Below are 24,544 nucleotides of genomic sequence, written 5' to 3'. Positions count from 1 at the left end.
GCCCAAACCCCAAAGGCACCCCCAGTGACATCTTTCCTCCAATAAATCTACACCTCCTAATCCTTCTAATCCTTTCAAATAGTATTACTCCCTCGTGACCAAGCATTCAACTATATGAGCCTCTGGGGTCTGCTCTTATCCAAACCACCGCATTCTGCTCCCTGGTCCCCACAGGCTTGTAGTCATAACATAATGAAAAAATGCATTTGGTCCAACTTCAAAAGTCCCTATAGTCTATCACAGTCTCGGCTATGTTTAAAAGCTCAAAGTTCAAAGTCTTCCCTGAGACTCGTGACAAACTGTAACGCCTGTAAAATCAAAATCAAAAAGCAGATCACAGTGGCACAGAATACGCACTACCACTCTGAAAGGGAGGAAAGAGAGCATGGTGAGGAAATACTGGACCAAAGCAAGACCAAACACACCAGCTGGGCAAACCTCAAATTCTGCATCTCCATGTCTTGTGTGTTTCAGCTTCGTTGACTATACTACTTCTCTGTCTTGGGCTATTTTCACTCTGTCAGCAGCTTTTGTTGACTCATATCTCCTGACTGTGGCGTCTCCAACATCTTGGAGTCTCCAAGGCAATCCAGGCTTCACCTTCACACTTTCCCACTATGGGCTTCCAATGTAGGGACACCTCTTTTTTTTTTACACTTATAATAGATTTTATTGATGAAATAAAAATATCAACAACAGCAAACAGATTCTATCATTTTTATGAGTAAGGAGACCAAGACAACCCAGATATAAACTTGAAGGTAAAGTTATGCTTAGCTGTCTTCATATCTTGGATTGTAGAATACATAATATTCTTAGGGTAAGGCCTGAGGAATTTAACTGACGATAAAACATTAACAAAAACCTTATGCAAATTACTCAATTCCGGGGAGTTACATTTCTCAGAAAAATACCCAAACTTTTCTTCCAAAACAAGTAAGTCGAAATACTTCATATAGATTATTGACAAGTCATATGACTCAAACCTTTGTGGACCTCCTCAAGTTTCCTATACAAAGACACTTTGAGAATGCCTTTATAAGTAACAGAGTTTCTATACAAAGTTTCCTATACAAAGACACTTCGAGAATGCCTTTATAAGTAACAGAGCAGTCCCTTATAATTTGCAGTTGCTTTTTGTTCTTTTTGTTCCCCATCATACACAGCTGTCTAAGTACTGATGAGAAACTCCAGAAGAAGGAATTTGTAACACTTAAAACATCTTTCTGAGGAACATGACAAAAATTCCAGTGTTCTGGATCAATTATCCTCTTCATTCAGTATATTTATACTGTATATAACTTGCCTGCTGTTTATCTGAGTAGACATTTAGTTGTTAACAAACGTCATGACTTTACCGTGGTTTTATATAAGATTTGGTATCATCTTCAGTTTCAGGAATCCACTGGGGATACCTGACAGGTAGGAGGGAACTACTGTAGCAATAGAAGTCTTTAACCCACAGACATTTTATTGGTTTTAGTGCATCTTCTTATGCAATTCTTCAACAGCTGCCTCTTTTTCTCTTAGAATTTGCTTAAGTCTTCTTATTTTTTTCATCTCTGATGGTTTCTTCTAGTTCTGGTGGTGTCACTGGAAAAATAGCTTAAAATAATTACTTTGTTCAAAAGATGTGCTTGAACTTAAATGTGTTTCCCCTGCTTCTCATGACAGCAGTGTTCTGCCGCAGTTCTCTCGTCTTCCCTGGTTGTACTATGGCTTGTGATAATGTTCTGTTGTGATACGTCTGATGTTGGTAAAATACCACTAAGGAGCTGGGAACGAGAGACATCAGTGGGACACCTCTTATACACGCCTGGCCTCAGGGATTTTCCTTGATCTTGGAGGGAGATTTCACAACTCTTTCTTCTCTCTCTGACTCTAAAGCCAGAACCACATGGCCAAAGCTGCCAAGTTCTGCTGCTTGCTGGGCCTGGACCCTGGACCCCTCACTCAATTACATCTTCACCAACATTCTGCTACTGATGGTTTCCTTCAATGCCTAGCTGTTTTCAAATTCCTTTTCACAGGTTTGGTGGGGTCTGGCCTGAGGTCACCACGCCCTTTATTCTATTTTTATCCTTTGGGCTTTTATTAAACCTCATTTCCTTGCACACTGAACTTAGCTTCATTGTTTCCTGGTGGTCCTCTTCTCCTCAGATTGTACATTTCTCCTTAGACTATACATTTCTCCTCAGACTGTACATTTCTCCTCAGACTGTACATTTTGTATTCTCTTTTGTCCATCTTTTGTCCAGCTTGCTCCTCTTCATGATAGATCTGCATAGTGACCACTAATAACCGCACGACCAAGTCAATACTAGGCTGTATTGAAATCTCCTCTGCCAATACCATTCATCCCCCTCCCCATTTCAATTTAGCCACAGGCAGATTGTTAGGACAAGGGCAAAAAGCATTTTCATTCTTGACTAAAATAGCACAAGGCCACTAATATTCTTCCCCTCTGAAGCCTCTTGAGCTGGGCCCACAATGCTCTACTGTCTTTGTTCCTATTAGGATGGCCCATCAAGCACCCCCCACCTCCACCCCCCAAGTGTTCAGCTACTTTTCTAGTTCAAAGTCTCAACAACTTCCGTATTCCTCCAACAAATGGCGGCTTGGTCAGGCCTGTCGCAGCAATGCCCCACACCTTGGTACCAACTCTGTCTTGGTCACCATTCTATTGCTGTGAAGAGATGACAAGACCAGGACAACCTTTATAAAATAAAGCATTTAATTGGGGGCTTGTTTACAGTTTGAGGCTTAGTCCATTATCATTGAAATAAAAACGGAAAAAGAAATAAAAAGAAATAAAAGTGGAAAGGACCTGATTGCTCCTAGATATGGTGGAAGAGAAAGTTCATTGTAGATCAAATGGAGAGTGTGGACAGAGGCAGGGACATTTGGGAGGGTCCAGAGTGGACATGACCAGACTGAGCTGGACCATGTGGGGGATATGGGAGAAAAAGGGAGAGGGGGAGAGGGGAACCAGGTGCAGCAGCCGGAAGAGCAAAAGTACCAAAGGAGCTGGTAACCAAAATGGCTGGATTATATAGAGAAGAGCCTCTGGGGGCAAGGGCAGCCCAGCCCCTGGGCTGGAGAGTTTGGGGGTGGGCAAGGGGTAAGGTATGCCAGCCACAACCTATAACAGGTCGGGGCTGCAGGCTGTGGGATGCTGGGAGAACATGGAAGCTCAGCCATTTCTCCCAGGGTTTGAGACTGATAAGTAGGGAGCATGGCAGCACCAGGCAGGGATGGTGCTGGAGACATAGCCTAGAGCAGCAACCTGATCCATAAGCACAGAGAGAGGTGAGGAGGGGGGAGACCGCCTGGGCCTGTCCTGGGCTTTTGAAACCTCAAAGCCCACCCCCACACCCTTCCTCCACCAAGGCCACGCCTCCTAATCCTTCTAACCATCCCAAACAGTGCCACTCCCAGTGACTAAGCATTCAAATACATGAGCCCATCAGGGACATTCTTATTCACAGCACCACACTAGGCCCCATCTCAAAACAGACAAATACAACTAGCACCTCAGTTAGTCTTTATTTGTTCTGAGCTTCTCACCAGCTCTGAGTGAGCCTCAGTCCGCACCTCTAGAAGGAAGGATTAGGGTAGAAGGGACTAAGTTCTTCCGTGAAAAGGTGAATTGATTTCTCTGAGCTCCAGCTTACCCACGGTAGAATGATCCTTAGGTCCCCACGGTATTGGGAAGCTTCCAGGCAGCCACGCATGGAGATCCTTAGTGCAGTCCTTGGCATCCGTTATTGTCACCATCGTTCCTACTCTCTTGCCCAAGATTTCTGTGAGGCTCCAGTAGAACAGGCTACCTGGTGACCGTCGGGTATGGTGGATACGCTATACGGTCTTCTCTCTGAATGTAAGGACATCAAGGTCTAGAGGGGACATAGGGTAAGGCCCACATGATATCCAGGACCAATGCTCTCCTTTTCAGAGTACGCTGAGCACCTCAACCTGACTCCTTTGTCTCTTTCTGTTCTTAGGACTCCAACCCACCAGCTCAAGACTGTTCCTCAGACACCTGGGAAGGTAGAACTCACCCCAGTCCCACATACTTTTCCATCAAGAACCCAGTCACCTCTAAAAGATGGCAAATGATGTTCTTTGGGGAAAATGAGAGTGAACTCAAGTAAGGATTGTCAGAGGTGACTCAGGCTCTCCCAAGGCAAGTGCACGGGGACCTGGGCTCGGGCCATACACCTCGGTGGGCTTTCCCTGGGACCTTCTGCCTTGGGCAGCTTCTTGGGTTCAATAAGATGAATCGAGAGAGACCCAAACCTCGGTAATTTAACCCATACATTTCACAGAGACTGCCTGGAGAGGGACACTTTCCCAGGGTGACAGAGTAATTCGAAAGGGACATCCTCACTATGGTTAAGCATGATGGCTAATGCCATTTTTTATATGAACTTTGAAGGGTGGATACTGGACTGACACTGATCACCAGTGGACACCCTGGGAAAATCCCCCATGTCTTAGGGTTTTCATAGCTGTGAAGACACACCATGACCAAGGTAACTCTTATAAAAGACAACATTTAATTGGGGCCAGCTTACAGTTTCAGACATTGAGTCCATTATCATCATGGCGGGAAGCATGGCCATGTCCAGGCAGACATGGTGCTGGAGAAGGAGCTGAGAGTTCTACATCTTGATCTGAGGGCAGCCAGGAGGAGACCATGAGCCACACTGGACTGAGCTTGAGCATAGGAGACCTCAAAGCCCGCCCCCACAATGACACACTTCCTCCAATAAGGCCATAGCTATTCCAACAAAGCCACACGTCCTAATAGTGCCACTCTCTGTGGGCCAAGCATTCGAACACAAGTCTATGTGCTATATCTACCCCAACCACCATACACTGGTACCCATTTGTTGTATGTGTTGTATGTGTATGCTTCTGTGTGTACAGGTGCACATGTGTGCCTGCGTGTATGCGTGTGCATGTGTGTATAGGCCCAAAGACAACCTCACGTATTATTCCTGCAGAGCCATCTACCTTATATTTTAAGAGTTTCTCCCTGGGATCTGAGCTCATCAATCAAGCAAGGCTGGGTGGCCAGCAAGCCCCGGGATCTACCTGTTCTGCCTGCCCAGCTCTGACATTGCAAGTGTGTGCTATCATGCCTGGCTAGTTTTCCTTGAGTCCTGGAGCTCAAACTGATGTCATCTGTTTGCAAGACAAGCGTTGTACCAACTGTCTCCTTAGCTGCTCTCCTAGCTGTCTTCCACCATCCTCCTGCCTCTGCCTCCTGGCTGGTCTGCACGACCACCACCCCTGATTTGTCCTCCCCTGTCAGGCCAAGGTCTTATATCCCCCCTGTTACTGTGATAGACCACACACACGAAAGCAACTTGAAGGGAAAGTGGCTCACAGTTCAGGCAACGGCATCGCATTGCAGTAGCAGGAGCCTGAAGCAGCTGGTCACATCCTGTCTACAACGAGGAAGCAGAAGGCAATAGATGCATTGCTGCATTTAGCTTGATCTCTCCGTTTCATTCAGTCCGGGATCCACACCAGGTCCTGCCCACAGTTCAGAGGAGTCTTCCCATATCAATCAATTTATGATGGTCCTCCTCGGGCATGCCCAGAGCCCACCTCTCAGGTGCTTCTGGATCCTTCCAACTTGACAATTAACATTCAGTGTCTGCATTGACAGTGCTGCTGAGGGACAAAAATGACAAAGACTGTGACAGTGAGGGGCAAGTTGGGGTGGCACAGACCTATAACCCCAGACACTCGCAAAGCTGAGGTAGGAGGACTGAGAAGACTCAAGGGCTGTGCTGGGATACAGAACAAGTCCAAGGCCAATTTAGGGAGACCTTGTCTTAAACATTTAAGTGAACAAACAAACAAATAAACAAAAGTAAAATTAGGCTTGGGGATATAGCTCAGTTGTGAATAACTCTTCTAGCTGACTGAGGTCCTGGGTTCAATCCTTAGTATCCGATAGGGTTGGAGAGTTGAAGTGAACAGAAGATCAGCAGGGCATGGTGGGGTGTGGCAAGTCACAGACAGGCCTCCAGCCCCCTTTCAAATCTCAGTCTTGCCATGTAACATCTGTCTGAGCTTGGGAAGCTGTCTGACCTCCGGGGAAGACCGCACAAGGTCTGCTGTGAAGGAATGCTTCAGCTCTCTACATTAATTGGAGAGCATGTGTCCAGCACAAGGGAAGCCAGAGCTGGGAAAGGAATGAGGAGCTTGGTCACCAGCAAACTGGACTGTGGGCTTTGGTGTGACTGGCATGGAGAGAAATCAGAAACCTCAGATTCAGATCCTGATCCAAGAAATGAAACTTCTCATCTGAAACTCATAATGGTTCCTGGGCCAGATTTTTTGGGAAGACGCGCACTTAGACAGTTGTTTATGATCCTGTTGGAAGGAAGGTAGTCCTAGACACCCTCGTTGTCCCAGAGAGGCCCCTGGGCTTGCAGGGCACTTGAAGTGATGGGGAATGTCGGCAAGAACGGCCCACACAGATGGGACTACACAGCCCAGCTCAGCCCAAGCTGCCAGCACAGTGGGCCACAGACACACTCACTCCTCATTTCTGCCTAACCTCCAGTCTGAGCAATCTCCTATGGGAGACTTACCGTCAAGAGCCTCCAACAGATGCCCAGAGCTCCTTCCCCTCCCCCGCTCATCTCCTGGGTAACAGTTGGTGGTTAGCAGAGGATGAAAGAGGACCGAGCTTCATCATCTAGCGTCTCCATCAGCTGCACCAATGGGATGGGGAACACCACTTCTCTCTAGGATGCTGCACGGTCCAGGACAGGTCGGGGAAGCTGCCTCTGTGCTGCAAAGGCAGTCAGGTGTGTGTGTGTGTGGTGTGTGTGTGTGTGTGCGTGCACGCGTGTGCGTGTCTGTTTAAAAGCCTGTCGAGTTGAGAGAGGAAGGCATTTTCTCATAGTGACAAAGCTAAACCGGACACGATGCTGGATGTGGTGTCTCATGCCTTAATTCCAGCACTTTGGAGGCTGAGGAAGGAGAACTGTCTTGAGTTTGACACTATTTTGGTTTACATAGTAAGTCCCAGGCCAGGCTGGACTACAGAGTAAAATACTCAAAAACAAAAACAAAACAGTAAATTACAAAAACTCATCAAGTATGCCCAGTGTGGTAGTACCATAGTCTTGGTGCTGGGAGGTTAAGGCACAAGAATTGCCATGAGATCTGGGCCAGCACATGCTCGTGGGTTTAGCTCAGTCTCTGCTCTGGGCCAGGTCAGCTACTGGGTCTCATCAGCACAGGCTGCCGGAGCCTTTGAGTCACAGCATTACCTCTGTGCAGAAAGCTGAAGTAAGGACCAGACAAAGCCTTTGATGAGAGCCTGTCTATAAAATACTCTTCTCTCTCAGCCCCTGGCTCATGCACTTTTAATTGTTTTGAGGTTATATGCATTAAAGTCCAGAAGAGGCCAGGTAAGTGTTTTTGGGTTGGGGAACGTACTGCTGATGGCTAGGTTTCTCCAGGGGAGATGGGCATCTCCTTTTATGTGCATGCTGTGTGTGTGTGTATGTGTGTGTGTACAGTCTGATAATGTATACATCTGACTATATTCATCAAGTTTTATAAAAATACAGAATCTGATTTAAAATGGTAAATAAAAGGTCATATATAAAAGTTCCTGCCAGGTTGTGGTGGCACACACCTTTAATCCCAGCACTCGGAAGGTAGAGGTAGTCAGATCTTTGTGAGTTCAAGGCCAGCTACATGGAAAAACCACGTCTCCAAAAACAGACAAAACACTCAAAGTCCCTTCACTGCCTTGGAGCTTACCTGAGTAGGCTATGCCTTCGCTTAAGCTTTTCATGGTCCTTCCAGTCCGTCCACAGATAACAGGGAGCACTCACTCAGTATGAAGCAGACACCAGGGCTGTTTGTAAACAAGCCTTCGACCATGCCCATTCCATAGCTGAGGGAACTGCAGCTCCATTGAGAAGCCTTCCCAAGCAGTACGTGATGGCGTGCACCTTTAATCCTAACACTCAGGAGGCAGAGGCAGGTGGGTCTCTGAGTTTTAGGACAGCCTGGTCTACATAGATCCAGAATAGCTAGGGCATAATGAAACGTCTTCCCAGGTCAAAGCCAGTGAGAGGCCAAGTAGGGTTTCAAGCGATGTATCCCTGCTTTGCATCTGAGCCTCATCTTGAAGCTACAGCCAACACATTACTATGTGGAGTGGTACATTAAACGGGGGTGTCGGTACACAAGCAATCCAGTTACTCCTCAGCACCCTAAAGAACATAAATACTGATTCCATTTCCTTTCATACAGAAACCTCCGGGGCGGGGATTAAGTACAGTATCTAATCCAAGTCTGATGCTCTGGACAAACATCAAGACTGAAGATCCAGTTTTGTCTGTGCCTGTGTGCCACATTCCAGCAGATCTCTCTGCTGCCAACCTTTGGGACTCAGGGCAGCTGCCTGGCATTGTATCCATGCTTGAAAGCCTGGGTTCTTGGCTTGCCCCGTTGGAGTGGGAAAGGCCTCCAGCAGAGGGGACTCTTTTGAGGTAGTTTCAGCATTCCAATTGTTAGCCAAAGCACAGAACAGTCAGGAGCTGTTCTGTCTCTTAGAGATTGGACAAAGGGGCCATCAATCTTGACTATTGGATAGGATTCACCGCTCAGCTTTACTGGTGTCAAACTGACAAACCGTATACGTTTAAGGCATTACAGGTACACACAGACACACACATACCACACATGACACACACATATATACACAAGTACACAGACACGTAGAGACACACACAGGCACACACATACACATATACTACACACACAAACACAAATCACACCACACACACACTGAAATTATTACCCACTTAGCTAAGTAATACAGGCATTGTCTTGGCCATTCCCAGTAAGTACCGTCTTAGCGAATTTTAATTACTCAGTATATTTAACTCTTACTATGCTCTGCATCAGGCCCTCAAAAAAAATGACTTTCAGTATTCCATGGAAAAGGGGTAGATTTAAAAATACTTTAGGGTCAGTGAAATGACTTAGTAAGCCATGGCGCTTGCTGCCAAGCCTGAATCCCTGAGTTCAATCCCCAGAACCCACATGGCAGAATCAGAAACTCAACCACTGCAGGTTGCACGCGTGGACCTCCCACGCTCCAGGTGGCACACATGTGCACGTATGCACAGATAGAACCAATGTAAAACAAAGAACGTGGTAGCCCGTGTCTTTCTCTCTGTGTTGCTGATATGCAGGTATCTGGTGAGAAACACAAAGAAGGATACGCACCTAGAGTAATGGGTGCTATATCTGCAGGAGTCCAATTTCAATCTTTAAAAAACCACTTACTTTTGTATCTTTTTTTTTTTTTGGTTCTTTTTTTTTCGGAGCTGGGGACCGAACCCAGGGCCTTTACTTTTGTATCCTTGGACCCCGTCCCCCCACCCCCCACTACCCCCCCACCCCCCCACCCCCGGACCTGAGGACCGAACCCAGGGCCTTGTGCTTGCTAGGCAAGTGCTCTACCACTGAGCTAAATCCCCAACCCCATCCTTGGAGTTTAAAATGAGCACCTTGTATTGTTTTAGCACTGAGCGCCTCCCTACCATATTTTAAGCTAGACAGCCGAGGGCAAGCAGAATCAAGGATGAAAACCATGCTTCTGAAAAGATGGCCTTTGGAAGATGCCTTGGTACCTCCCCAGGTCTGCCGATCACTTCCTGGAAGAACATGGCTTCTACCTCCAGGCGAGAGTCCAGGAAGTGCTTCCAGAATAATCAATACTCTGCTAGAAACTTTATATCTGTGCTTATGGCTTTATCTGGGCTCGTGGAGCCTTCTAGAAACAAGGGCCTATCCTCTATCTAGTGTGGTTCTCAGGATCAGAGTATGGAGTTCCAGCTGGGGAGGAGAGAGTGGTACTGCAGAGATGCTCACAGGCCTCTTCTGAACTCTAAACCTTCCTCTAGGATCAGGAGACCCAGCTTCGGAGGACAGAAGACCCCTGGGAAAACAGCATAGCCAGAACCTCTACATTATGGGACAGAACTGCCAGCGAGGACAGGTAACCACCTCCCCAACCCCCGTCCCTGTCTCTCAGGATCTCACACATACCAGGCTGACCTCAACTTCTATGTAGCCAGGGAGGACCTGCTACTGCTCTGTCCACCTCGAGAGTGTTGGACTGCCAGGTACGCACGACATGGTGCTGGGGACTGAGCCCACAGCCTCTTGCGTGCTAGGCAAGCACTCTGTCAACTGAGCCATAGGCCCAGCTTCTCCCAGCCTCCGAGAGGGTCCTATAGACCACGACTTGCTCCCTCAGGCTGTTGCCTTAGGCCCAGCTCAGACCTAAGACATAGCAAGAACATCCCGGGGTAGACAGGAGCCTTCCATTTGGTCTCCGGCTCTCAGTACACGTTCATTTCTCAATCAGACCCATGGTTTGTACCCAAGGGGAGCCTTGCAAACTCTTGGCTAGTCACTTCTTGTAAAGTTACAGTACGGAGTTCTACACTTGGGCTATAAGCAAGAATCTTGACTCTCTAAGGGAAGCCCCTTGGACTGAGTTTCCCCCAAATGCTTTGCCCATTCTGACATTGTAGAATGTCTTCCTGAACACGGACGCATACCTCAGAAAAGGAGGCCAGCAGGGATTATACTCCTGTGAGGAGCTGGCTCCTTTGAAACCCATTTTGCTGCACATGGGCCCCAGGAGGGAGAGCCATAGTTGTTTCTTTTAAGGGGTGGGGAACTCGTGAGCCTTGTGGGTGTAAACCAAGGACAGATGCAAGCCTGGCCCTTGTTACATGCTGGGAGGGCCAGGACTCCTTCAGAGCTGGAAGTAACAAATGTGCTAATCAGCCCCTGGGTGACGTGTTTATCCTAACTCGCCTTAAGAATGGAGGGGAGCGGGGTTGGGGATTTGGCTCAGTGGTAGAGCACTTGCCTAGCAAATCCAAAGCCCTGGGTTCGGTCCCCAGCTCCAGAAAAGAAAAAAAAAAAAGAAAAAAGAAAAGAAAGAAAGAAAAAGAAGAATGGAGGAGAGGAAGTTTAGGGTGCTGATCTGGACCAGAGATGAGGGATTTAGGCATGGAGGGGCCCAAAAAGTACCTTCACCCTGAGAGGTGTAGTGTAAATGCCACCTTTTGTTCATTCTGAAAGAGCATTTGAAAAGTCTGGCCCAGATTTGTTTTCCTTCCCTCGGGAGCTTCCAGAACATTGAATTTGTGCCTTCTTCCCTTCCTGAATTTATTCCCTCTTTGAGACAAGTTCTCATATAATAGTTTAGATTGGCCCTGAACCCTCAGTCTCCTGTCTCCAGGAATAGCAGAATTACCTGAGCAGTAGAATTACCACGTTTAGGAGATGCTGGGGATCGAGCCCAGAGCTTCGTGAATGCCGATCAATCACCCTATCAACTGAGCCACACCGCAGCTCCGCCTTCCTCTTCCTAACTCCTGAGTAGAAGCTCTCCACCCTGTTTTCCATTGTCAAGCCTAAAGCACCTGCGTAGGCTACATTGGAACATGATAGTCACAAAAGACACCAACATGAGGCGTCCCTGTGGCCTCCAGACCTCTGTAGCCACCCCACCCCCACCCGCCTCCTCCTCTATTCCTCGGCCAATGTGGAAAACAGCGCCTCCTGCTCTGGGAAAGGAAGAGGGTTTCCAAACCACGAGGTTTATTTAGGATGTCACTGCTCCCTCCCCTTGTCCCCCCACCTTCCTGTGCCCTGTCTGGCTTTGCCAGCCCCAGGCAGAATGCCACCAAGAGTTTATAAAGCAGTCCAGGCCTGCCCTGGCGAGGTGGCACAAAGCAGCCAGTGTCACAAGCACCGTGTGGTAGTCAGGAGGCTTGGATACTTGTCTGGAATGCAGGGTCTAGCCCTGGTCTCTGTGGTATTTGGGAGTCCAGAGAGACACGTGGGCTCCGGAGGCCTCAGGTTGAAGATTGAGAACGAGGCACTAGAAGTGGGTACATCCCTCAGGCAGCGCGAGGGAAGCTTCGGTCTTTGTGAGCCATTCCGAGGCTCTTCTCATTGTACACGCAATCGCAATTCCAGCCGCTCTTGGCATTCGTGGTTCCTGTACCCGTGGATTCATCCAGTAGTGGGTTGAATCTGTCTTGGATGGTACAGACTTCTCGTCTTGCCATGCCTTAAATGAGGCATTAAACAGCTTCTAGCCCTGTGACATGCATCCTAAGCACCCCTAGGTCAGTTGCAGATCCCAGATGGACCACTGGGGTCTCTGTCACTGCAGTCACTCTGTCAGTCACCCCATCCATCCTTCATCCCTATCAAACTCCATGGTTTCTTATTCCATTGCTGTCTCCCTGATGCCATGCACACTGCAGGCTGTCCTGGCTGAGACAGACACACTGTGAGTTTCCACTGGTGGCCTCAGGAAGGACCAAACCGTGGGGCCCCATCAGTGGCTTTCCCCACGACTGCTGCCCAGACATCGTTAGCTTAGTCTTAGTTCTCACGTAGCCTCTTAAGGATCTGTGAGGCTTCCTTGGAGCCCCTTCGATATGAAGTTTGCTCTGATGGGGTCTCTGCGTAAGACCAGCTTAGACGGCCTGGGCCTCCGGTATGTGCGGAGCTTGCGTGGATGGTTCTGATGGTTTGTACTGTGGCTTCCCTGACCCTTAGTTAAAACCACGTATGTCTGTGGGATTTCTTTAATCTGGAACCCTCTTGGGTGAGGGCCCAGTGTGGCCCTTATAAAGAGCACACTTTTACTTATTGAACACTTAGTGTGTGATGACTCACCCCGAGAAGTGCTGAAGAGACAGCCCCTACCCTCCAGGGGCAACAGATACAACAGATAGGAGTTTTACAGAGCTGGCTGTGTGGCTTTGCGATGCTACACAGCCTTCCAGGAGCCTTGATGTCCTTCCTTATAAAGGGAGGCCATCCCTTCGCAACTTTAGTGAACGAGGAGGGAGCCGACAGGATGGCTCCGTGGGTAAAGGCATCTGTGGCCAAGCCTAGGGATCTGAGTTTGACTCCTGGCATCACACGGTAGAAGGGGGCAACTGACTGTGCATGCTCCCCTCCCCCTGCGATAGTAGCACTATAAATAAATGTAATTACTTTTAAAGGGTTGGGGGAAGAATAGAAACCGTGCTAATGATCTTCCTGACAGGCAGCAACTTGAGGGAAGACAGGTTACTCTGCCTCGCAGTTGAGGGGAGCTAGCTAATCCATGGTTCAGGAGTGTGCAGGCAGCCAAGACTCCTTGCTTCCTCAGGAAGCAGAGACTGGACAGGAAGTGGGGTCAGGCTAGAACTCCTCAAGTTCTGGCCCCAGTGACCATTTCCTCCAGTGAGGCTCACTTCCTAAAGGTTCCACAAATTTCCAAAATAAAGCCGTAGTGTGTGGGTGGGAGGGGAGGAAGGGGGAGGCGTGGATCAGACCAGCCTCTGGTGACAGTTCACATTCAAGACTCATCAGGATCTAATAATGGAGCCAGGTCCCGAGCCAGGCTCTAGGTCAGGAGGTCCTTTCGTGGGCTGCTCTGATTGGCCAGTGGCTACATCTCCAGTCTCTTAGAGCTGTACTTTCTATACCAGTCAGCACCCCCGTCTCAGTGGCCAGTTCCTAGTGGACTCCTAGCTTCTCTAATGACAGGGACTGAACCTCTGTTATTCTCCATTTGTCGTCTAAAAAAAAAAAAAAAGACTTACTTTGTGTACAAATGTTTTGCCTGCACGTATGTTTGAGCACCATGATCCTGCCCAGGGTTCTCAGAGTTTAGAAGAGGGTGCTCTAAACCACAGAGCCTTCTTGCCAGCCCCTGTCCTCCCGTCTTTGAACTCCCGGTGCCTTTGTGAGGATCTGATGAGTCTTCACTGGAATAGATTCACGAGTGGGAAATGCCTCTCTCCCGAAGAGTCCGCTTGGCACTGGCCCTTGCCCATTGCCTCCGTTCTCTCACGTTGATCAGCTACCCTCATCGATATGCGTGGATGCAGGTTGCCAAGCCGCCTTCGTAACTCCGTCTTGTTTTGTCTTTCAGGCTGTAGACATTGAACCACAAATACGACCCCCTCTCACAGAGGATAAGGTAAGAAGTCTAGATGTGGGTTCGTTCGTTTATTTGTTTCCTTCAGGAGCATTTTCGTGTGTACGAAAGATATTGGTGGCTACTGCATTCCCTCTGGGAATTCTGATGATGCTTTTAAACCACTGGGCAGCCGCACAGTGGATCCCCCTGGGTGGGAGCTGTGTTTACTTTCAAGGTGTTCCTCTCTGGGTGCAGTGAGAGAACCTTTTCAAGGAGGCCCCTTCCAGGCCCTTTCTTGGCAGCAAAAAGCATCTGACCTGGACACAGCGTCCTGCCTTGGTGTGGCACAGTGACAGGGGAGCCCAAGATGACACGGGGTCTCTCTCTCCTCCACGTTTCCAAATGTACAGACCGCAGAGCCCGTCCCCTCTGTACTTCAAGCCTCTTTTACCCACAGAGGCAGACAATCGGAGTTTTCTGTGCCTCCCTCCCATTCCCCAAGCAGGACCTTAAAGTGTTTTAAGGTGGAATTCGGGGAAGCGGGTCTACAGTCTTAGAACTTAAGAAGCAGAAGCGAGGGCTGGAGTGGAGTGGGGGTGTGGGTGAGGGGTGGGGTGGTGGTGGCTGCAAATGTGAGGCCAGCCAGGCTCCAAAATAAGACTTTGTTCCTGCAGAGAAAAAAAGAAGTAAATGCAATAGGTGGACTCCAACATGGTTTGCTCCAAGTTTTATGGTAAGGTAAAGGCTTTGGTAACCAACCTGCTATAAGGGGATGGTGGTGTGAGCCTTGGCACAGTCCTCGGCTAAGGCAGGAGAAGTAGTACAAGTTTGGGGCTCTAGTAAGAGCCAGGCATAGTAAGGCCTTGTCCCCCCACAAAAAGCAAAACAACAACATACACACATACAAACAAAACAAAGCAAAAAGGCATAAGCTTACTAAATCTGTTTTTGTTTTGTTTTGTTTTAATTAATTAATTAATTTGGGGCAGGGGGGAGACAGGGTCTCTCTGTGTAGCTCTGGCTGTCCTAGAGCTCTCTCTGTAGATCAGGCTGGCCTTGAAACTTAGAGATCTGCCTGCCTCTGCAGATTTTTGTTTTGTTTTGTTGTTGTTTTTGACTGTGTAGCCATGGCTTGCTAGACTGAAACTGTGTAGGCCAGGTTGGTCTTAAACTCACAAAGTTCTTTCTGCCTCTACCTTTCAAGTGCTGGAAGAGGGAGTTCTGGGGGGAGTGGCCACACCTCCTAATCCTTCCCAAAGAGTTCCACCAACTGGGGAACAAACATTCAAACATATGAGAGTATGGGGGCTACTCTCATCCAAATCACCAAACCCATCTGCCTTTGATCTTGAATTTTCCATCTCTCAAACCAGAAGACAATACATTTATGTTGTTAAATCACCCAGTCTATAGCATTTTATTATGGTAGGTATATCAAAAATTAATTTAACTCTCCAAAGCCGAAAAAAGCCAAATATTCATCTGTTCTCGAAAGGACAAATAAGTTGTGGTATGTCCACACAGTAGAATATTATTTGGCAATAAAACAACAAAGTTCAGATACATGTGACAGAGATAAGCCTTAAAATTATGTCCAGTGAGAGAAGACAATCATGAAAGACCATATATTGTATTGTTCCATCTATATAAATATAAATAGGCAAAGATATGGACCTAACACATATCTGTCGACAACCCATACATAAAGAAATTTGCAAGCTGATAGCTACCAGAAAGAGAGGGAGAGGAAATATTCTAAGGTCGACCATGGTGAGGAGCTTCTCGCTCAGAGATTGTATGGCAAATCATTGATGAATTAGCTGTGCTATGCTGCCTGCCTCTAGTCCCAGCTATTTGGAGGCTAAAGTAGGGAGATCCCTTGAGTCCAAGGGTTTGAAGCTAGCCTGGGCAACCTTCAAGTCCCTAAACACACACACACACACACACACACACACACACACACACACACACACATACACACACACACACACACACACACAAATAAATCTTAAAACAACTAAACAAGGGCTGGGGAGAGACTCATCATGAGGTACAAACACTTGTTGCTCTTGCAGAGTACCACATGGTGACTCAGAAACTCTCTGTAACTCCAGGTCTAGGAGACCCAAAGCCTTTGTCTGGCCTCTCCAAGCTCTGTATACACGCTGTGCACATGCAGGCAAAACAGTCATACATGTGAATCACAGTGACAAAATCGGCTGGCTGAATTATGGAGTATGCGAGTTTACATCTCAATAAAACATACCTTCACAGAGCCCCCAGTCCTCAGAGGCCCAGGAGGAAGGTTATGAGTTCAAGCCCAATCTGGGCTACGGAGTCAGACCATCTCCTCAAGAGGAAACCTCCCCTTTAAGGATTGTCTAACAAAGTACCACACACTTATAGAACTAAAAGAATCCACAAGATCAGTTTTCCAAACAAGGCCTCTGGTTCCTTCACGAAGCTCTTCTGAGGGGGCAGTTTAACCCTTTGTGGGCCAGACTGCAGAAGGCATCCAGAGAGGTGAGACTGGGAAGGTGTGTGGTCCAGTTGACTTCTTTTGTTCTGAATGGGTTTGGTGGCAGGTGAGACACAGCCCATAGAACAGGAGGTGCCTGGGGACAAGGCTTGGGTTTCCAGCTTGGGTGACAGGGAGTGAGTTCCGCCTGGGGTACCCTTCCTTGCCCACACTCTGGTATGGCTTCTCCCTCCTTTTGTTCTGTTCAAATGTCCACCCTCTTGGAGGCCTTCCTGTTCATCCTCCTGGAGACGATTCCCACCCCTGACCCCTTGGCTCTTTAGCCTCTATATTGGCTAGAAATGAGTTTGGCTTAGTCGTAACAGAAAACCGTCAAGTAGCCACAAGTTTGGCCGCAAGACAATTTCATTTTCCTCTTTATTTTGGAAATGTGGAAATAGGAAGCGTGGGGCTGATTCTGCATGGCACAGCGTTTTACTCTGTTTTACTTTGGTGCCTTATCTTGTGTGGTTCCATGCCCAGGGCTATGTTTCAATCGATGGATCCAGGAAGGAGGCGGGGAGGACGTTCTAGGGAAAAAGGCACAAAAGCTGTTACCGGAAGTCACCAGGAGAGACTCCAACTTCCATCCTTATATCTGCCTCGTTGGAGGTTGGTGTCATGGCCAGGTAGCTGCAGAGGCCGGAAATATGATCTTTATCCTGGGCTGCTGGTGGTGGTAATGGTGCTAAATTCAGCTAAAAACAGAAACATTGATTAGCCAGACCAAAGGAGAAGTGGTTATCATGGGACGGGCCAGGCTAGCGGCACCATGCTGGAACCTGTGTGATACATATTCAAGTAGGAGTTGTTCGCCATCTGTCTCCCTAAATGTGGTCAGACACAGTGTCTTGTCCATTGCCACATTTGGGGTGACCGGGGAAATACAGAATAGAGAATGTCTCCGATATTTATTGAGGTGAGAAAATGACGCCGTGGGGACTTGAGAAATAGCGGAGTTCTTTTTCTGTTCTACATTTGGTTTCCTGAGACGGAGTCTAGATAGGTAGCCCAGGCTGGCCTTGATTCACCTGATTCTGGCACCCGGGTGCTGGAATTACAGGAGTGAGCCACCTGACCTGATAACCACCATCGTGGGAGGCATCGTGTTCACTGTCTGTAGGGGGAGAGGGTCTGATGCTCGGAGGAGCCGGAAATGTGTGTCCAGATCTTTTGAGTCATGCGGAGACTGAAAGGCTGGAGAAGAGTGACTCTTCAAGATGTCTGCTTTGAGATGTGCCTACAGAGGGTCTGAGAAGACGGCTCAGTATGTAGAAGTGGCTTCCAGGACCCCCGCATTGGAAGGAGAGAACTGACTCCTGTTGGTGGTCCTTGAACCTCACCTGTGTACCACAGCGTGCCCATGATCACACACACACACACACACACACACACACACACACACACACACACACACACACAAGTAAATGAATGCTACTATAATCAGCTATAACTTTTAAATTAAATTACCGATTATCGTGTGGAGAGGGGACTGTTTGGTGTGCATGCGTGCTTGTCCGGGGGTCAGAAGACAGCTTTGACAGTTTGTTCTCCATCATGGGCTCCAAGGGTGGGACTTGGGTCATCAGGGTTACACGGCAACAGAGCCATCGTGCCAGCTGTAACACGCATACACTCTTACTATCCGTTAAAGACAAAAGCAGTCAGGCTGCTAAGGAGATGGGTGTTATTTATCTTTCCATAAAGAACTAAACCTGATCTGAATATCCTGAATATCCTGATCTGATCCTGAAGGACATACCGAATCTTCATGGTCTTTTTAGAGTCAATGGCTGTTCAGTTGTACAAACACAATGCTGAGAAAACCACTTCCCATAAAACACAGGACAGGACGGCAGAAGCACACCCAGGGCCATTCCAGACATCCTTAGAAATTCTGTCCTAATCCTGAGCTAAAATCCACTGGGCGATTTTTAAATTGCTCACCAGCAACTCATTTATTTATTTATTTACTTTTTTTTTGACAGGGCTTTTTGAAGGGACATTTTATTTTGTTTTGAGACGGGGTCTCACCTTATAGCCTTGGCTGGCTAGGAACTCACTCTGTAGACCAAGTTGGCCTCCAAACACAGGGGTCCATCTGCCTCTGCCTCCCAAATGCTGGGGTTAGAGGTATACGCCATCCTGTGCAATCCTAAGTTACTTTTAAACTAAGCACAATTGACTTCATGGTAAGAACGGGTTAAGACCTAGGTAGGACTTGGCACCTGTCAGGTATTAGGGCGCAATGACAGGGCATGTGCATCCTGTCATCCTGTGTGTTTAGCTTCGAGACTAACGATGGTGTAATTATACAAAGACTTTAACGTTTTCTGGGCATTTATCAAATTAGCAATCTCTGAAGACTGCTGAGTTTGAAAGCTTGATTTTAAAAACTGTCACTTGATAGCAGGGCTTGGTAGCACACACCTTTAATTCCAGCCCTTGGGAGGCAGAAGCAGGCAGATTTCAGTAATAACACAGACAGCCTGGTCTACATAGTGAGTTCCAGGACAGACAGGGCTACGTGGAGAAACTGGTTCAAAAAACAAAACGGAAAAAAAATTTTTGCTACTTGCTAACAACAACAACAAAAGACTAATTTTTTACTTTTCTGAATTCAAATCTTTTCCTTTAGGAAATTAGGTGATAAAGAATAAACTTTAAAAACATATTTTCTTAGCAAAATACCAAGTCAGTACTTAATTTGTGGTTGCTTGCATATTAGGTTCACTCCGAACTCTCCTCCCCAGGAACCCTGGCCGGGCGTGGATTTGGACAGTGCCTGTAAGCACTTCCAATTATATCTTGGCACTAAATCAAAGCCAGTGGGTGGAGGCAGACCCTTGCTGGCTCTGGGAAGGTAGCGAGTGTGGGGACTAGGCAACATTGTCCTGGGAAGCCATGGTGGTCAGCACGGGCAGTTGTAATTGCTCTGGGCCAACAAGATAAGGGCCTTCGTGTTCGGGAAGAGGCCTGGCTGGGATAAAGAACAGGTGTTTAAACGAGGAGGTGCCGCAGGCCTTCGGTTTAACCCTCCCTCTCACAGGCCTTCCTCAGCCCCTTGGGGCAGAACTGAGAATGTGGGAGTCTAGCTCTCTCTGCGTAGTGGTAAACCAAGTCAGGGGAGAGCCAAGCAGGCAGGCAGAAGCCATTGTGATACCCGAGGGGCAGGTGTTTGGGGAAACAGTAGGGGGATTACCAGGGTAACCAGGGTACAAAATTCTCATGCAAAACTTAAATGTTGGTGTCCCCCTGTCCTTCTTGCTTGATCTTAACCAACCCTGGCTCTAATGCCTGAAGTCCATTGCTTCTTGTATCCACCCATTAAGATGGAGCCAATGCTTTTACAGGTGTTGTTGGTGTGTGCTCGTGTGTGTGTGTGTGTGTGTGTGTGTGTGTGTGGTGGGTTAGAGCTGACTACACATGCCTGCCTTGGGCTGGAGAAGGTAGCAGCCGCTCTCATGTCTAACCCAACCGCCGCTACATAATTATCAACATGGGTGGCTGGATCCAGGCTGTCAGAAATGGTGGGTTTCACAGTGAAGTCTAACCACGGTTAAGTGTTGGCCGGTATGTATAAAACACCAGCTGAGTTCAACAAGACATAATAGGGTCCAGTCTCAGCGGTTGTCAGCGTACTGATCCTGCTGGCATGTTGGAGGCTGGAACTTCGGGCCAGTCACGGGAAAACAGCTAAGAATGCATTTAAAGTCAGTCACTGTGGGCGATGCCTGGAAGTGCTTTCGGGGCAAAGCTGCTTAGAGGCTGCCGTGAACCTTCACCCCTTGGTACTTGGCATCAGAAGGCCGTTACAGGCTGCCGAGAGCACCACTTGGGGCTTCATTATGGAGACATCATGTCTCTTCACTCAGGGAAATCCAGGGTCTGAATCAGCAGGTCTCACTGGGCAAGTTGCAAACCAGGTCACAGATCACTGCTGTATATCGTGCAGGAACCCTCCCGGGGCTGGGCCGTGTCTTCTCCTCACTGCAAGACCTTCAGTTCTACAGTTCTCTCTCTCTCTCTCTCTCTCTCTCTCTCTCTCTCTCTCTCTCTCTCTCGCCTCATTGACTGATTGAGTGGAGGTAATGATATTTGTCCTTGTCACCTCTCCAGGCTGTTATCAGGAGAAATGAGGCAATAAGCGAAAAACTGCTCTGTAAACCGGTGACATTGTGTAAACATGGTCACTGGGAGGAGTGCACTACCTGGTGCCCGTGTGTCAGAGATCACTGTGGAGGAACTCCCAGTCCTGGGGGGCAGATGGGAATGAATTAGATGTCCTAAGCGTCCAGTCTGGATTGTCTTCAGGGCAGGGCAGGTGTGTTTGGTGCTGCGGCAGCCTGACAACATTGGTCCTTCCTGCGACCCGTACCAGGAGAGACACAGTAAATGAACTGAGAGTTCAGGGGACCTGTGGGAAAACTGAAGCTTGCCCAGAAGGAGAAGCAGCTTGAGACTCTCTCGGTTGAGGTCTTCCTGTGGGTCTGGGAGTAATCAAGGCAGCTAAAGTGGGGTTTAAGACCTGTGTGGCATGGGCTGAGGCGAGACTCACCTACAGTATTGCTATAGTATTCGCTGATGCCAAGAATGCATGAAGCTCTCAGTTTAACTCCAAGTATATGTTCTGTGTGGCACTGTGTACCTGTGACCCAAGCACACAACAGGCAGAGACCAGAGATCAAATTTGAGGAACATTGGGCCAGTTTGGGCTACATAGGACATTATCAAAAAGCACAGGAACAGGGGGTAGGGTAGTAAAAGGAGACATTCACACACTAATGTGAAGAGAGTAATCAAGAACCATGCAGAGTGGTAGACACATAGGAGGCAGAGGCCAGTGGAACTCTGAGTTCAAGGCCAGCCTGGTCTACAGAGTGAATTCCAAGACAGCCAGGAGTACACAGAGGGACCGTGTCTTGAAAAAACAACCAACCAACCAATCAACATAACCCATGCATGAAGCCTGAAGAGATGACTCAGTGGTAAAGAGTTTTGACTGCTCTAGCAGAGGACCTAAGTTCAATTCCCAGCACCCACTGGTGTCTCACAAACATCTTTAACTCCAGTTCCAGGGGACCTGATGTTCTCTTCTGACCTCCTCAAGCATCAGGAACATGTATGGTACGTACACACACACACACACACACACACACACACACACACACACACACACTATACATACATATATACATGTAAGCAAAATCTTCATATAAAAAAACCTAAAAAAATTAAAAATAAATCCAGGCATAGTAGCGATCACCTTGGGCCTTGCGCTTCCCAGGCAAGCGCTCTACCACTGAGCTAAATCCCCAACCCCATAGTAGCGATAACCTTTAAGCCCAGCACTTGGGAGGCAGAGGTAGGCAGATCTCTGTGAGTTCAAGGCCAGCCTGGTCTATATAGTTCCAGGACTGCCAAAGCTATACAGTAAGACCCTGTTTCAAAAACTAATAAAAAACCAACAAGAAACATTCATGAGGTAGCCTAGGGCTTAACCAAGAGAAGATACAACACGGCCATAGTGCTGCCTCCAGGGAATGGCCTGATGGAAGTGATAAGGCCTGGCCTCCGGCAGACCGTCTCCCCTATCAGGGAGGCAGTCTTGACTCAGTTGCTTATCTGGCCCAGTCTGCCTGAGGTGGTGGGGTGGGATGGAAAGAGTGCTGGCTAAGCCTCAGAGTCCCGGCTCGAAATTCTACGGCAACCTGCCGCTGGGCAAGATGGCCCACCAGCTGCGCACCCTACACCTTGTTTGTAGAGAAGAGCCCTGGTCTCCATTCGCATGGACTCTGAGCACTGTCTGAGTGTGCCCTGTGGAGGTGCTGGGGCCTGGGAGGCCAGGGTGAGTGGCTGAGGTCAGGGGAGGCCAGCTCGGGAAGGAGGTCAGATGTGCCTTCCTGTGGTGAGGTCGGAACCTGGACAGGTGTAGGAGAATGGGGAAGGAAGGGTGGTATGAGGGGAGCCACACAGAGTGGATGTGTGGGGTTAAGGACAGTGGGACACACTAGTGCTGTGGTCAGGGGCTGGGTAAGAGATGCGCTCAGAGTCGGTAACAGGGCCAGTGTGTTTAAATTGGTTCCACCAGGATGCAGGGCCCAGAAGGGACTTTGAGCAGGGGCATAACGTAATTAAGGTTGCTTTTCAGTGAGACTGTCGCGGCCTGCAGCACAGAATGGCTTGGATGGCGGGTAGCCAACAACCAGAAAGCCAGCTCAAATGTTCTTGTCATATTTCTAGCTAGACAAGAGAAAAACTGGGGTGGAGGTGGTGTTGGGAGTAGCAGTGAGTCTGACTTAGAGAGATATGCATTAGGAAACAACACTAAGCCTCGGTGCCTGGGTGTATGTGTGTGTGTCTGTGTCCTGAGTCACCTTGGTACAGGGGTTGAGGGAAGGGACAGCAGAGGTACCTACCTGCCTACAAGCTGGTCCAGCTTTTCCCCAGCTCTGGTTTGTTGGCTAAGGGTTGTATCCCCATATAATCCCACAGATTATAGTGATGGCTGAAGGTTGGGGGAGGGGTCCATGAGCCCGACACTGGGGTTGGAGAATGGGGTGGCCCATTCAACCTACAGACCTCTGAGAAAACAAAACAACCCTCCATCCCCAAAGACTTGCCAGCCTTGAGAGCTGGCCGAAGTACATTTGCAGATTCAAATGCAGCTCAGAAGAACCATTTTTGTCTTGACGCTGTCAGGCAATATTGGTAGCGTGTGTGTGTGTGTGTGTGTGTGTGTGTGTGTGTGTGTGTGTGTTAGTTTGAGATTTACGTGGGACTCAATGCTAATCTTTTTAAGGGAAGGGCAACTATAACAGGCCCTCCCTGGGCCTGGAAATGGTGACATTCAGGTGACAGGTCCCCAAACTTTAACCTGTAGGTTCCCGAGTCCGTTCTATGAGAGTACCTCCCATCTAATCTATTAGATACCAGTGTTTATGCTCTTTCAGAAAAATTACAGGGTGTAGGCATCAGCTCCATCTTATGGGTAAAGAAAGAAAGCCTGAGAGGTGACTCAGGACACATCTGCACCAGCCATTAGGCAGGGTGGTGGCTGGAAGGGCCCTGGGATACTTGAAGGGCACCCTGGGGTATCTTTGCCCCGATGGATGCTGGGCCTAGCCAGGGGCTCCCAGTCCCCAGGCGTGGGGTAGAAGTTGGACTCTATAGTCACCTAAGGGCCTATGTTGCAGTCCTGGTCTCAGGCACACGGCCTGCAGGAGAGGCTTAAAAGAAGAGAAACTGCACACAATGGCTAGGTCACCGGCGTTAAAGCTAAGCAAACCCAGCGCTACTCCTGGGCAGCAACTGCAAAGCGTTTCTTCAGGTCCCTCACCTGTAGAATCAGAGCGGTAGTCGCCTCTGCATGTCTGAGTTCTTACATGTCGTAATGTACAAACACGATTTCCCCTCAATCACCGCCCGGAACAGTACCTCCAACTTCCCAGACCCGGATGCCCCAAGAGCCAGAGTAGGGTGGGAAAATCGGGACAGGCCCCCAAATTCCACTCGGGGGCCTTGAGCTCTTACATGGTGTCACGGGGGCAGGTAGTTTGGGTTTAGCAATGTGAACTCTGACAATTTGGGATGTAGAGCTGGTGGGCCATCGTGGGACGCCAAGCATCATCCTTAGAGTTTGGATCCTTTAGGGCAGGCAGGCACAGGGACCCAGTGCGAGATCAGTGAAGCCGCCCAGTTTCGGCTTCCGCTCTTTTTCCACGCCCACTTGCGTGCTTCTCCAACAGTGTGGATGGGAGGGGTGGGGGACGAGCCCTAATCTCCGAGGAAGGGGTGTGGCCCCGTTCGTGTTCTCCAGTTTGTGGCGTCCTGGATCTGTCCTCTGGTCCCCTCCAGATCGTGTCCCACACCCACCCGTTCAGGCATGGCACTGTGCCGCCACGCGTGACCGTGCGCTCCTTACGTGGGGGACGTGCAGGGTGCTGCCTCCTTTCCGGTGCGGGAGGGAGCGGCCGTCTTTCTCCTGCTCTGGCTGGGAAGCCCCAGCCATTGCGCTGCAG

At 48.7% G+C, this 24,544-nt stretch overlaps 1 protein-coding gene and 2 long non-coding RNA genes across 7 annotated transcripts in view; 1 reads left to right on the top strand and 2 right to left on the bottom strand.

Moving 5' to 3' along the window:
- The window catches only part of Hk1 (hexokinase 1), a 101,593-nt gene that overhangs the window by 8,043 nt on the left and 69,006 nt on the right, over positions 1-24,544 (top strand). Inside the window, exons 2-4 of one of the 4 annotated variants that reach the window (NM_001393711.1) lie at positions 4,005-4,186; positions 9,960-10,054; positions 14,018-14,065. In NM_001393711.1, the coding sequence (NP_001380640.1) occupies positions 10,028-10,054; positions 14,018-14,065 (75 nt within the window). In that variant the 5' untranslated portion in view covers positions 4,005-4,186; positions 9,960-10,027. Of the gene's footprint in view, positions 1-4,004; positions 4,187-6,668; positions 6,834-9,959; positions 10,055-14,017; positions 14,066-22,165; positions 22,372-24,544 lie in introns of those variants that run through there. The other 3 variants (XM_039098432.2, XM_039098434.2, XM_039098435.2) reach the window with 3 other exon arrangements.
- Positions 3,528-6,672, bottom strand: LOC134483920 (uncharacterized). The gene is made up of 4 exons (XR_010061122.1): positions 6,615-6,672; positions 5,396-5,685; positions 4,578-4,676; positions 3,528-3,874 (listed from the first exon to the last, which is right to left on the bottom strand). It is a non-coding gene; the product is annotated as an uncharacterized LOC134483920 (long non-coding RNA).
- Positions 15,390-24,196, bottom strand: LOC120098927 (synaptic defective enhancer 1-like). 2 transcript variants are annotated; one of them, XR_010061116.1, is made up of 2 exons: positions 24,057-24,196; positions 15,390-17,221 (listed from the first exon to the last, which is right to left on the bottom strand). It is a non-coding gene; the product is annotated as a synaptic defective enhancer 1-like (long non-coding RNA). The 2 variants fall into 2 exon arrangements; XR_010061115.1 differs by lacking the exon at positions 24,057-24,196 and adding an exon at positions 23,863-24,002.

This window comes from Rattus norvegicus, chromosome 20 (assembly GCF_036323735.1).
Source record: "Rattus norvegicus strain BN/NHsdMcwi chromosome 20, GRCr8, whole genome shotgun sequence".
Lineage (NCBI taxonomy): Eukaryota > Metazoa > Chordata > Mammalia > Rodentia > Muridae > Rattus > Rattus norvegicus.
This window is presented reverse-complemented; position numbering and strand designations above follow the sequence as displayed.